We start from the raw sequence: 14,302 nt of genomic DNA, 5'->3' as shown, positions 1-14,302 counted from the left end.
TTCAGAGCATCAACCACGGAGACTGGTTAAGTTCGTGCCTGAAAGTCCTGCTTCAACAAGAAGAGCCTGCCACCCATTAATGTTGCGTGAGCTCCGGTTGTAAGACATCTCATCGATCTCTAAAGAACATTGCTGCAAGGCTGGACAAGGGGGGACGTGGCTGGGAGGGCCTGGGCATTGGCGGCCTCTGAGGAGGTAGAGCTACAAATATAAACATTTTTTAGTATTTATGCATATAATAACATCAACATATAACATGTTTTTAATCAGCTTGTGTTTCCATTGTATTTATAAAAGTCATCTTATGTCTTGTTTTCAAGATTCTTATTGAAGCTTAGTTTCCCCTCAGAATTCAGAACACTCTTATCAGTCATAATTTTCTCAAAATTCATTACCTTTAAATATCCAAACTTTTCATTTAAATAGACCCTCTCAATGTTTTAGCATTTCATATATTCTAAAAATATTATACTACTTATATATCTTATTCCTCTTACTATAAGGCCCCTTTACAAGTTTTATCTATTCTTTTGGCCATATTTCAACAATATTTAATCCTATAATACACCATCTAATAATCTTGCTCTAAGGCCTCTTTATTTACACACACACACACACACACACACACACACACACACACACACACACACACCATATTCAAGCAAGTGTTTAGTCATATAATATTCCATCTGATAGGTTGAATCACGTCTCTTGACTCCAACTTTAATCTTCTTTTGCCAGGTCACTTTCCAAATCAGTAAGTTTGGCATGCCAGGTTGTATTTTTGTAAGTGTTGTTGGGACAAAAAAGACAAATCAAGTAAAGTATCAGTTTTTTGTCTCCAATGTTTTAATGATTCTTCTGACACTTCTGACAGAACTAATTTTATTAGTTCTTCTTTTTTATCCTCAAATTTGTTCTGAAGTCCTGGAGGATAAAGCATCTTTTTTGTCTTCTTTATTATAGTGAGGTATTGCAGATTTTTTTTTATTAAATTGTAGTTTTCTTCATTTGTAGCTTTTCTATTTAAGTCACTTTCATTTAATTTATGTTCTGTTGTCTGATTTGTTTGTTCATTCTTTGTTCTCATTCTTTGTTGGCCAATGTATATATAGTGGTCTACTATGTCTAATTCTTCTATACACACACACACACACTTTCTTGCTTTGGTGAATTTATTAAACATAACCTGGCTCTTTTTCAGGTTTATTTTTAAGCCAAATGGTTCTCCTGCTTTGTGCAGCTCTTGTATCTGTGTTTGTAGCTCTTCTGGGTGTTGTAAGAAGAGAACAACATCATCTGCAAAACTTAAGTGATTTAAATAGGTGCCAATGATTTTTATTCCATCTTTTGCCCAGTCTAGTTTGCGAAATATTTCTTCAAGGCAGGCTGGGAAAAGAATAGGTGACATTGTATCACCTTGTCGTACACCTTGTTCTATGTTGATTTCCACCAATATCTGAGTACTAGCATTACTTTTAATTAAAATATATAAACTTTGTTCATACAGTAGAGCTATGACAAAAATCAAAAGTCTACAGGTAGTTCTCAGCTTACAATCACAACTGGGAGTGGAATCTTCGTCAATGAGTGAAAAGAATCACTAAGCAAGGTACCTACATGATTGCTTCACTCAACAACCACAATTTTGGTTTTCCCAGTTGTGGTTAAGTGGTTTTTTTTGGGGGGGGCATTAAGTGGAGTGCCAGGAAGAGGACACTTTCCCTGCCTCATCACATCTGGGAGGTCTGCCCCCCCCCATGCCTGGGTCCACTTACCTTTGTCTTTTTCTGCAGCTGCAGGCACAACCAGCCAAATTCAAGGTGCAGCCATCCTTCTGAGGCCATCCTGCAAGTGGGCCCCATTCTCGCAATCATGGAAAGGTTCCTTCTCCAAAATGCACAATTTGGAAAAGAGGCCTTCCAAATGATTGCATGATTGTGTTTTCTACCCTTCCTAGCCTAGGGTAGAAAACTATGAAGTGCAATTGTCTTGACGGTTAGAAATCTTTCTGACCTTCAGAATGATAGCGTTCACTAGCTTTCTAGCCCTAAGAAACTAGCAAATCTTTTAAGATTTGAGGTCTATTCCTGAAGTCCACCAAATGAGTTCCCCTCCCTTCTTTGTGAGGAGGAGAAACCCCCCAGTCCACTGAAGGAACTAACCTCAAATTCTAAAGACCTGAGGTCCATTCCTGAAGTCTACTAAGGTATTTCTCCTCTGCTTGCAAATTTCCCACCAGCTTCCCCATTGAAAGGAGGGGGTCACATAATGGGGGGGGGGGGCAGAGTGACTTTTTATGGTGGCCAGAAGTGCTTTAACTTTGAATAGTCATTAAACAATCAGTTATAAATTGAGGACTACTTATATTCCCCTATTCATGGGGAGCTAGTATTATTTCAGCTTTCTTTTGATTTTAATGTCACCTGCCAACCTATGTCTAGATCCATTTCTCTAACCAAGCCACAGTACTGATTCAAAGCTACTACCAAAACAAAACAAAACAAAAAACAACAACAGGAAAATAAATCTTTATACCTGAAACACTGACTGGTTTTGCAGAAGCCCCTTGAACTGTCATGGCTTGTATGGGGCCTGGATTCTGGTACATTGCTTTGGAGGTACGTGAGATGGCACCAAACCTCGAAACTGTAGGTCTATCTCCAAAGGGAATAAGATCATCATCACCAGTCTCTGCTGCTCTCCTTTGTAAATCCAAACGTTGATCTCGCATTCCCTTGCTGTCCACATTCTGGAGTGACAGATTAAATGATCAGAATTACAAACAAGCTTCTCCTTTTTAGCCAACATATATCTCAGATGTTTCCATTTCACAAGTATGGTGGGAGGGGGCCTGATTGGAGAGACTTGCACAACAGTAATGTTTCAAACTTGTAAGCAAATAATATTAACAGCGTTCAGACTATTCTTTACAGGCTAAATATTTAGTAGTATAAGGCCTTTGGAGGTAGGTACAATAAAAAAAATTGCTTTATCCATGGGACATTATTCCCTTCTCTCGAAAAATATTGTATTACCAGGCCTTTATGGACTTTGAGGAAAATTTATAATGTATAACTTTATATGAGTGGAACAGAGCTGGAGAAAAATTTATCCATACTTCATGCTTTCAAAGTCCTCTCCCCAATTTTACTTTATATATATGAAATTATAACCAAGGAGGGGGAAGAGATAAATTCTAACTCAGTTACGGACAGACAATTAGGAGAAAGACTGGAACAAGCAAAGTCAATGGTGAAGCCAGCAGGAAGTTGGAAATCACAGTCATTTGAGATCCTTGCTTAACAACCCACACAATTCTTGTTTAACAATGGCAACTGGGACTGCCAGAACTACAATCACCAAAGGGTGCAATCATGTGGCTTTTTGACTTATGACCATGTCCTTTAATGACTTGAGTTTCCAGTCCCAATTAGCATTGTTAAATGAGAACTATCTGTACAGTGTTAGCACTGATCCTTAAACTTGTCAGCTATTGCCATTATCAACTACAAATGTCTGGAGAATCTCTGTTGGAAACCTTTGTATAATCTGGTCATCTGGCATCTTACCAATTACCAAGAGTACCTTGCTGGGTTTTTTTCAACATGCTTACCACCATCTCTACAAGACCCACTGCCACAATGTCTTTGGGTTTTGCATCTTTGGTTCCAATGTAGGAGCCAATAGTGTCACACGACCAGGGAGAGTATTGGCTGTAATCATTTCCTTTGTATTTTCCTGCTACCTTCAGGTCTTCATCCAAGTACTGCATAAAAACAAAGCCCACTAATGTCAGTGAAAGAAAGAAAGAATGATGCGGTCATTTGGAATTACCTTGTCTAAACTAACTGCAGGTAAGAACATTTATTAAACACATAATTTGAGACAACCTATGAGGTTTGGAATTTCTCAAACTTTTAAAACTAGTTCCTAATCCCTGGGCTCATGTACTCTATTTTCTTCACCCTGAGGAGTAAAGCGGCAGGAGAGACTTACCAGAACAACCTGCAACCTTCCTTGCCAGCTTTCCCATTAACTGTGGTTGTGGGAAGCTGGCAGGGAAGGTCATAAATGGCGATCATATGACTGTGGCTCACTGCAATGTCATAATCATGAGTCAGGCATCAAAATGCCCAGATCACAACTATGTGATAATGGGACGTTGTGATGGCTGCAACTTCTTGGACAGCTGGTAAGTCCCCCTTGTTCAGCACCTTTGTAACTTTGAATGAGGGGTTGTAACCCAAGGACTACTTACAATCTGTAATTCTAGAGTACTGTGACCTTCAAAATGATCTACACCACCCTACACTACCCTGAAGTCCTATTTGAAGAGATTATGGTTAAACATAATATAAAAGAGAGTGCTGTGTACTGGCTTTATTAAATACACTGAGCCAACAGTTACGATCTTTGTAAAATTTAGTAACTTGTGGCTTTTCCTTTAGTAGCAACGACTTTAGCCAAATGTTTTTTCTCTTGATCCATCCCACATATCAGTTTGCAAGTATTCTGATCTATTCTCTATACACACTGCTTTAACTCATTGATATTTTGGGGCTGCCTAGATGAACTGCTTGCTTTGGGTAATGCCAAAACATTGTCTTGTAGGAGTTGCTAATGCAATCCAGAATACATCTTATCTCAATGACTGTGTGAGCTATCCTGGCCCTGAAGAACCCTTCTTCTCTCCAAAAGGTAAACTGCATTGCTATATTTCATGATTGAGAATAAGCCTTTTTGTTAGAATGTACTCTCCTTTTATTAGAATGTACCGTATTTTCCAGCGTATAAGACAACTGGGCGTATAAGACGACCCCCAACTTTTCCAGTTAAAATATAGAGTTTGGGCTATATCAGGGGTAGGCAACCCAAAACACTCAAAGAGCCACTTGGACACGTTTCCCACCGAAAACAAAACACTGGGAGCCGCAAAACCCTTTTGATATCTAAAAGGAAGATAAGACTGCATATAGACTTTTTTACCTTTATGATATATATGTGTGTGTGTGTGTGTGTGTATGTTTGTGTGTGTATATATAAAATAAAGGTAAAAAAGGATATATGCAGTGTTATCTTCATTTTAGATGTCAAAAGGGTCTCTCTCTCTCTCTCTTTCCTCTCTTTCCTTTCTTTCCTCTCTCTTTCTTTCTTTCCTCTTTCTCTCTTTCCTTTCTCTCTTTCCTCTCTTTCTGTCTCTCTTTCCTCTTTCCTTTCTCTTTCCTCTTTCTCTTCTCTTTCCTTTCTCTCTTTCCTCTTTTCTCAATCTTTTTTCTCTTTCCTCATTTTCTCTTTCCTCTCCCCTTCTTTCTTTCCTCTTTCTCTCTCTTTCCTCTCCTCTCCCTTTCCTCTTTTTCTCTTTCCTCTCCCTCTCTTTCCTCTTTCCTCTCTTCTTTCTCTTTCTCTTTCCTCTCTTCTTTCTCTTCCTTTCTCTTTCCTCTAACTTTCTCTCTCTTTCCTCTTTCTTTCTCTTCTCTTTCCTCTCTTTCTCTTTCCTCTCTTTCTCTTCTCTTTCTTTCCTCTTTCTCTCTCTCCCTCTCCCTCCAGGTTAGGAGAGAGAGAGAGAGAGAGAGAGAGAGAGAGAGAGAGAGAGAGAGAGAGAGAGAGAGAGAGAGAGAGAGAGAATGAAAGGCAGACGGCGCCGAATGGGCGGGGAGGGGGAGCAGGACGGGAGGCAGCGGCTCCAGTGGCGGCACGGCAGCGGCCACTGCAGCATCGTCGGGAGTCCACGCCGCCCCCAGCCTGGCCACCGCGTCCTCAGCCGAATGGGCGGGGAGGGGGAACAGGATGGGAGGTGGCGGCTCCCGGCCGCCACCCCCGTGTCCTCAGCTGAACAGGCGGGGAGGGGCAGCAGGACGGGAGGCAACAGCTCCCGGCCGCCACCCCCATCGTGTCCAGGGAGGGGGAGCAGGACGGGAGGCAGCGGCTCCCGGCCACCACCCCCATCGCGTCCTCAGCTTATATAAAGGAATAAAATAGAATACCCGTATTTTTCGGCGTATAACACGACTGGGCGTATAAGACGACCCCCGACTTTTGAGAAGATTTTCAGGGTTTAGAAAGTCGTCTTATACGCCGGAAAATACGGTACTATCTTTCTGATTGTGAACTGATGAGTCCAAAGTCTTTGGCAGTTGGATTTGAAGCCCTTACCAGCCTTGTAAACATCGATAATTCTTTTTCTGAGGTCTGCAGAAATCTGTTTTGAATGGGACATGATTCATTTCCACAACCATCGATCATGAAATGCAGACTGATGGTGCCTGCCAACAATATTTTAATGGGAAGAGCCCCTCAAACTCAGCATCTGATGATCATCTCAGTGACTGGAACACCTGATTTAACTTATCCCTTAAGAGAGTTGGTTAACCTAGACTTCACATACATTTTTCCAATAAACACAGTGAATTCTACTCATTATGTCTGCAGGATTATGGATTCTTCTAAAAGATTCACAAAATTTTCTTAGCACTATATATATTTAAGCTTAATAAGCATGAGTTCATCATTAAGGGTATTCTAAGAATGCTAATTGAGATATTAAAATGCAAATCAATTTATAACTTTTTTGAAATGCGTTTTTCTGGATTTTTGTTGTTATTTTGTCTCTCACTGTTAAAATAAACCTAACATTAAAATTATAGACTGGTCATTTCTTTGTCAGTGGGCAAATGTACAAAATCAGCAGGGGATCAAATAATTTTCTCTCACTGTAGGACTAGACCAGCCTTTTTCTTTTACATGATATAATGGGACTTAGATCATGGCAGAATATTCTTCAAACTGATCATTTACATTTTTCTTTTTAGGACAAATTTCTCATATTTTTTTCAACCACAGTGTACATGTGCCATATTCTCTATTAAATTGTTTTAAGCATATGTTTACCTCATCAGTGTGTAAAGAATGAGGCAGGGTTGGTGATGATGCAAATGGTGGTGGGGAGATGACCTTCCTTTCTTCCAGTTGAGCCATAATCTCCTTTCGCCTTCGATGCAATTCATCTAGACTAGGGTGTGGCTGAGGGGGAGCCCGACTATAAGGTTCCTGAAAAAGAAATGAAAGAAAGAAAAATGCAGATATAAAGATTCATGTATTCTACAAATGAACTTAAGTCTACAATCCCAAAGTTATAAGATACTCTAGCAAAGCAGCAAAATTATTTCAATACAAGTTTCTTAGATTCATTAATGTCTGTTGAGTAATTAGCAATTTCATAAGGCAAAAGGACAAAACTATTCTGCTCAATAACATTTTGAAGAAAATTAGGAATGCTACCTTAAATTTCCACAAAATTAATGTTAAGATTTAAATATCACATTTTATAATTAAATTATACATTTTTAAATGTAAACATAGCAAATTAACCACCTTTTTGTGACTGAAGAAACGGAATACTACTACAATCCAAATGATACACTTCCAGGTTTGGAATCTGATAATCTGTTAAAAGTTATTATGCAAAATGTATTAATGTGCTTTCTAATCAGTGATACTGGTTTTCCATGAACATCTGACTAGAGTCTTCACCAGATTATACTTAGTGAACAAACCAAAGGTCACCAAAGCCACATATATAGTATAAGAAACTATCTTGTTTCATTAACACTGTTATACAATCAGAAAGCATAAATATGAACAATCTAAAATAGATATTTATAGTCTGCTGAGTGTGGCTTTGAGGAAGGTAGGAGACCACAGCAGTTAGCAGTTCATTGTCTGCAGACATTAGAATACAGTAACCTGGGCTGCAATTTATCCTGCCATCTACAGGCTATCCAGATATTTAAAACCCACACTGGCCTTTCAGAGATATCCAGTCAGTTTGTCTCTCTAAACTCTGGAATGTCCCAAAACAACATATGCCAACCACTCTATAGTTGTCCTTATTCATTACTACACATCAGAAATACTATCTATCTGTCTGGTTTGTGTATCTGTGAATGGATGACTTCAGCAAAGATTTGTAAAAAATCCTCTAAAACAGGGGTGTCAAACGGGCCAGTTTCATCATACCAAAGCCACGCCCACCCCATTGCCGGCAATGCAAAAAGAGTCGCAATATGTAGCGACACGTCACATGACGAGTTTGACACCCATGCTCTAAAAGAACAAAAAATAGAAGTGTTTCCTTAGGCTATTCCTTAGGTCAGGAGTCTCCAACTTGTGGGCGGCCCTATTCATGTGAGCAGCGGGCACTGGTGCTCGAGCCCCATTTGTGCAAGCAGCAGGTGCCAGCGGGCGACTGTGCGCCCACCACTCACACAAATGAAGCTATGTGCATGTATGTACCTGCTCCTCATACAAAACCATCCCCCCTTTCCCCCCATGCCAGGCGGCCAACGCAAAAAGGTTGGGGAATGCTGCCGTAGGTCATTATGGAATAATTTCTGCTATTAGTGCAAACTGGAATTCTGTTCTAGAATTTGAGAGGAGAAGAAATACAATTATGTCCCATTTCTTGTTTTACAACAATCAATTATAGTTTTTCAATGCCTTGAACCTCCCTCATTCCTTTCAGAAGCAAAATTAATTATAAAAAACAAAGATAAATTTAAATTTGCATTTATGAAATGTGCACAACTTGGCTTTTCTTGCAATATTTGTTATTTTGATAGATTTTAAAATCTAAACTCAGAATATACATTGCCCTGAGTTAGGCTTGCTTGGCTAATTTATGGGCCTTAATGAAGCCGTCTACCTGTAAAATGGGACAGCAGTCTGTCAGATCAACCATCACTGGCTTGCGCCTTGCTGGTGTCCTGCCATTAAGAATTGGGGGAGGGAGGGGGTCTATTGGGTGCTATTGCTGTAACTTCAAACATGGGTGATACGGAGGGGGAGTGACAATGGAAGAAGATCAGATTTCCACTAAACCGCCTTGTACCAGGATCTTCAAAGCTGTTTGCCCTGAGAATGAAATGTTACCAGTTTGGCACCTCAGAGTTTCTCAAAATACCTTATGGGCATCGCATTGGCTGGTCAGGGGACCGGTCATGGGGGAAGGGAGTGGGAAAGGAAAAGAATAGCTTTCTATTTTGCACGGGAACACCAGATTCTGCCTGAATTTGCTGCAATTAGTTTCTTTCAGTAAAAGTTCCTCTGCTTCAACCAAATGGAGTCACGAGTCTTACTTTCCTGAGAGAGTAGACTGGGGCAGGTCTGACACATTCAATTACTGCAAGAATTAAAACTAAACATGACACATTACTATTACCATAATCATAAAATTAAAAATATATATCATACTCTATGATATGAAGGTCTAATCTGATTCAGATGTGGTCCAACTGGATAGTAGCCCTCCACCTGTTGATATCTGTCTCTTGTTTCAGGTACATATGGTGATACAGTAGGTGGAGAAATTTCAATCGGAACAGGACTTCCTCGGATAATATCTTCCCGTTGGTATGGCTGAGCAGCAGGATACACACGTCTGCTGTCATAATGAGGAGGATATACAGGTTGACTCATTGGAGGGTATTGCTGTGGTTGTGCGCTGTATTGTGAGTTCATGATGCGATCTTGGAGATAGGGTGCATAATGTTGTTCTACAAAAGGAGGTCCTGGTTCAGGAACAGATGATGGAGGTCGGACAAATCGAGACATACACTGTAGTGATTGAGCTGGAGGATAATATACACCTAAATATACGAAACAAGATTCAGAACAATATTTAGTGAATTGTTTTAGCTACTTCAGAGTTTGCACGAAACAAAATAATTTTTTCCCCCATTCACATCTGAAGACATACATTCATTTTTGTAAACTACATCTGTCATAAAAGATCTGTGGAAAGCATCATATTCTGATGATAAAATTTAATCAATATTTACTATTCAATCACAGAAAGGAAAAAAAATAACATTTTATTTCAAGACCAAATTTCATTTAGATGGAATTTACCTGCTTGATAGGGTGGAGGCTCGAATGGGGGAGCTGCTCCTCGAGGATCTGGATAGAACATATCGGTTTGCTGAGCTGGATACAACTGGGAGCCTCGAGGAACTATTTGGAGCTGCTTGCCCACAGAAATTGGAGGCAAGTCTGTAGGTCCTCGGGGGGGCATTGGGTGAGAGCTCTTGGAAACAGGTTCCAGCCTAGATGAAACAAACACAATGTTGGAGCAATTACAACTTAGTATGGATATTATTTTGTTGTTGCTGTGTATGTGCATGTTTGTGTTTGCTAGCCACTCATGCGGAATGAGCTCCTCTCCCCCACCAGTCTGCAAATCCGGAAAGGCTGGGGAACTCTGCCCTACGCTTTGATTCTGAAAAAAATGACTTACAGATGGAAAAAGTTGTATATATCAAGTTGCCATGAGAAATTAATACAGAAGTATATACTCTATATTTTGAGTACATACAATTTTGGCATGTGGAAGCATGTGTGGATTACTCTTCTGCAAGCTAATTTATATTGTCAAATTCTAAGAGATAAACAATATAGAAGCATACAAATCAGGAGGTGATCCAGGGGCACTGCTACTATGGTGATCCATCTTCCCAGGTTTCATGACTGAGTCATAACTGGAGTCGGTCCCACGAGAGATAAGTTGTGTCACTGCACTGCCTGGTGAAACAATCCCATTTGGCAAGGTAGAAGGTTTTCTATTGGGTAAGTCCACTGTTGCTTCATCTGAGATAATAGCTGCTGCTGGTAGGCCCACTTCATTTAGTTGACCTAAGGAGGCACTCAAAGGTCTTCGAGGAACTAGACGTTTGTTCATCTTGCGAAATCTTCAAGAAGAAATATGGCAATCAATCAACAAAAGAAAACAGAATTGTTACAGTTGCAACAGGATACATTTTAACTCAGGCCTAATATTTACAAATATTATAAATACATGCAGATTTCATACAGCTAAATACAGGTAGCCTCGAATTACAATGGTAATTGGGATTGGAATTTCTATTGCTATACAATGTTGTAAAACATGGCATCACTTAGCAACAGCAACCCCAGCACTCCATGTTCCCATGATTAATTGAATTTCACCAGTTGTTAGCTGAGGGCCTATCCCAATCCAAACTGAAGACTATCCTTTAGTTCATCTGTGGCAATCCTTTTCACCCCAAAGGGAACAAAAGTTGCTATTCACCAGGATTCCAAACTCTTGGGTTATTAATTATTGTCAGTTTTTTCAACTGTGTTATTTCTAAATAGGAAATCCTGCAATAAATGAAGATGAAATACATCTGCAGACCTCATCTCATTTTGTATTTTTTTAAAATTATCAACAAATACACAGAGTCATGTCATAAGAGAAAACATTAAAAATGGGGATAGGATGTAAAATAAAATCATATGTTCACAAATTGTAAAAAAGCAAGAAGATTAAGAAAAAATCCAAAACTGTTCAAAATAGGCAAGATAATTTTTTGTAGCTGCTTTCAAGGGAGACCACACTTGCTCAAAAACATCTCTTCCCAACTCAAATTTCTATGATAGTTTCATCCTCAAATGTAAAGATGCTGAATATTTCACTGCTTACCCCAAGTGAAATAAATTAAGGATCCAGTCCTTGGCTTCCTGAATATCTGGGGAAATGATTGAAACCTGAGAAATGGGCCCCTTATCAGTAAATGGAAGTGCTGATTTACCACCAGCTTATTAGGTTCTTAGGAGCCAAGGATTTGGAAGTACAAGGAAACAACAGCAACGACTTAATAACCAGCCACCAGCACCCTAATCAACAACTAAAAAGTCACACATAACAGGCTGTCAACTCTACAAATGAGCATGGCTGCAGCCATTTTCCTTCTCATTCTAGGTTGCCACACAGAACGGAGGGAGGGAGGTTGCCCAAATGCTTTGCTAGTCGAAATAATCTTTTGTCCCATGGGAACCAAGGTCATCGGCTGCTCCCGAAACTAGGGACTGGGCATTGCATAAAAAGCCCGCCAAATAATCATACTGGGGAACGTAGCTGCTTGCATAGTTTTATGGGTGGATCATTTAACTTTGTATTGGAAAATTGTTACTTGTGTATCCAGACTTGGTTTCACTCTTGACCGTGCTGATACTTTGTAACTAATAAACATGTTCTTTGATGAATTTTCAGGCCTTGGAGTTCTGCTTTATTCGACTCTGTCTGTCGGAACCATGACACAGGCACCACATAAATACTATGCATAGAATAGCCCAAAGCACACATTCTGGTGAGAGAGAAGTTCCATGAGGGTGGGATCCAAGACCAGTCCGAAAGCTCGGAAGACTAAACCTCTGGCTCCGGTGACCGACCCTAATTGGATCCTGCAACATTATCTTGGGATATGTATATCTGCCTTCATTCGTGAAATAAATTCATCTTTAATAATATTTTAATAATTAAAATAGGAGTTCAATTAAATATTTTTTATAATTTCTTCTAAAAGAATACAGCCATAGTAATACTTACCTATTCTTGTAGGTCAACTTTAAAAAGTTACTTTTTTTGCTTATAATACCAGCAATTCCTAATTAGAATTTTAAAAAATCTCTTAAGGTTGATGCATCCAGATGAATATATTAATAAAAAGCTACTGTATGACTTATAAACTGCTGTTTCCCAGTTTTTGTTTGAATGATCAAAGGTTTTACTATTCTGATCCCCTAAGGATGACTCAAATTGAACTGAATGCTTCCCACTTTGAGCCCATATTTTAAGGTAGAAGTAGAACAAAGACATGGAACTTACTTTTCTAGTTCTTCCTGTGAGTGTGCAAATGTGCAGCTGGCCCCACGGGGGCATTCTCTTCTCTGCTTCATATCTCGACACATATATGTCTTGTACTTGCTGTGCTGAGGTGGCTAAATTAGATAAAAGAACACAAAAGACTATTTGGAAAATAATTCTCCAAAATAAACAGGGAAAAAAAATCTCAAGAAAAAATACGGAAAGGTATCTTTGTTAAAAATAGTATGAATGACTATGAGTGAATAGGATTTATGACTGAAATTGTCATCAAAATCATATTATATAAATAAAATACCAGTTCTGTTCATATAAACATGCACAAGATCATCCTTTATGTACTGATACAATAGATAATTTAAAAAGAAAACTTAATCATATCATTTAATAGCGTGAATATTTTAGAGGGATGTAATAATATAGTCCCCTAACCTCACAGAAAACTGTTGACTGATTTTGGCTTCAAAGAATACCTAAAATCTATTATCCCTTGTGGCAATTTGCTATCTTACATACAATAGGAAAGAATAAACAACTGTTTTAGTTCAGAAAGGAACTCCTTGTGCATCTTTTCCAAGCTCTGCACTATAAACTGGCGGTCTCGAACCCTTCCTGCTTGGTGGACTGGCTGTAGTGGTGGTGGTGGAAAGGGGATGGTTTCGTGCACATGCATACCGCTTTCACAAATGCAGTTTTCCGTGCGTGCACACACTGTGCTCGTCCACCACTTCCACAGCCCAGTTCTGAACAGGCTGTAGCCCGGCACCAGATTAGGGGTTGGGGACCTCTGCTATATACTATACCTGTTGCTGATCAGCTCCTTTTTTGCTGTGATTCTGAATGTAATCAACCAATCCATGTACCACAGTCCGTACAGCAACTAATCCATTCTCAAGCTGTTCCCATGTGGGTGGTGGGGCATCTATAATGTTTAGAAGAAGAAAAAAAACACCTGAATTTTTCTCAGCAACAGGAAATTTTATGGAAAAATCTTTCAATATAAAAACCATTAGGCTTTTTTATAAAATGGAAAATATAAGACATTTACAAGGAAGTAATAATACGTAAGAATTAAGATTTTATTTTGAAAAGCAAATTAGTTTATTTCATGACAAGAGCAGGATCCTCTGGCCATTTATTTACTTCTTTCTTCTTCAAAATAAGCTTAGTTGATTTTATGTAGTGTTTTATGTTAGAATGTTTTTATTATATTTCTGCACTGGACTTTTCTGGCAAGAATACAATGCAATACAGAAATAAAACAATAAAATAAATATATAATAAAATAACATGACCTTTGAAAATATCATGAGATTTTTACTTTCCCTAAAATTATGTTTATGCGATTTTTGAGGTTAGAGTAATCATCTTCAGGGAATGGAAATTTTATGTAAAATAGAATGTGCAGTCACCACTAACTTTGAATGGGGCGTTGTCTTACCTGAACGCCTTTTCTCAGCACGGAGATGGAGACTCCACCATTGGGTAGTAGACTGTATTCCTGCCCAATCAGATCAAGTCAGCCAAAGTTGCCACGCCCGTCCTGGACCGTGATCTTCAGTCTTTGACGCGAGCGTAGCCATTGACTGACAGCAAGACGTTGTGGCTCACCAAACTAAC

At 39.2% G+C, this 14,302-nt stretch overlaps 1 protein-coding gene across 1 annotated transcript in view; it reads right to left on the bottom strand.

Moving 5' to 3' along the window:
* RC3H1 (ring finger and CCCH-type domains 1) overlaps window positions 1-14,302 on the bottom strand; it is a 76,805-nt gene that overhangs the window by 18,390 nt on the left and 44,113 nt on the right. The window contains exons 8-15 of the mRNA XM_015832001.1: window positions 13,486-13,604; window positions 12,686-12,798; window positions 10,464-10,745; window positions 9,910-10,103; window positions 9,253-9,647; window positions 6,892-7,050; window positions 3,617-3,769; window positions 2,539-2,752 (exon numbers count right to left, since the gene is read on the bottom strand). Of these exons, the coding sequence (XP_015687487.1) occupies window positions 2,539-2,752; window positions 3,617-3,769; window positions 6,892-7,050; window positions 9,253-9,647; window positions 9,910-10,103; window positions 10,464-10,745; window positions 12,686-12,798; window positions 13,486-13,604 (1,629 nt within the window). The remainder of the gene's footprint in view (window positions 1-2,538; window positions 2,753-3,616; window positions 3,770-6,891; window positions 7,051-9,252; window positions 9,648-9,909; window positions 10,104-10,463; window positions 10,746-12,685; window positions 12,799-13,485; window positions 13,605-14,302) is intronic.

Source organism: Protobothrops mucrosquamatus, unplaced genomic scaffold, assembly GCF_001527695.2.
Source record: "Protobothrops mucrosquamatus isolate PMUCROS unplaced genomic scaffold, P.Mucros_1.0 scaffold_294, whole genome shotgun sequence".
NCBI lineage: Eukaryota > Metazoa > Chordata > Lepidosauria > Squamata > Viperidae > Protobothrops > Protobothrops mucrosquamatus.
This window is presented reverse-complemented; position numbering and strand designations above follow the sequence as displayed.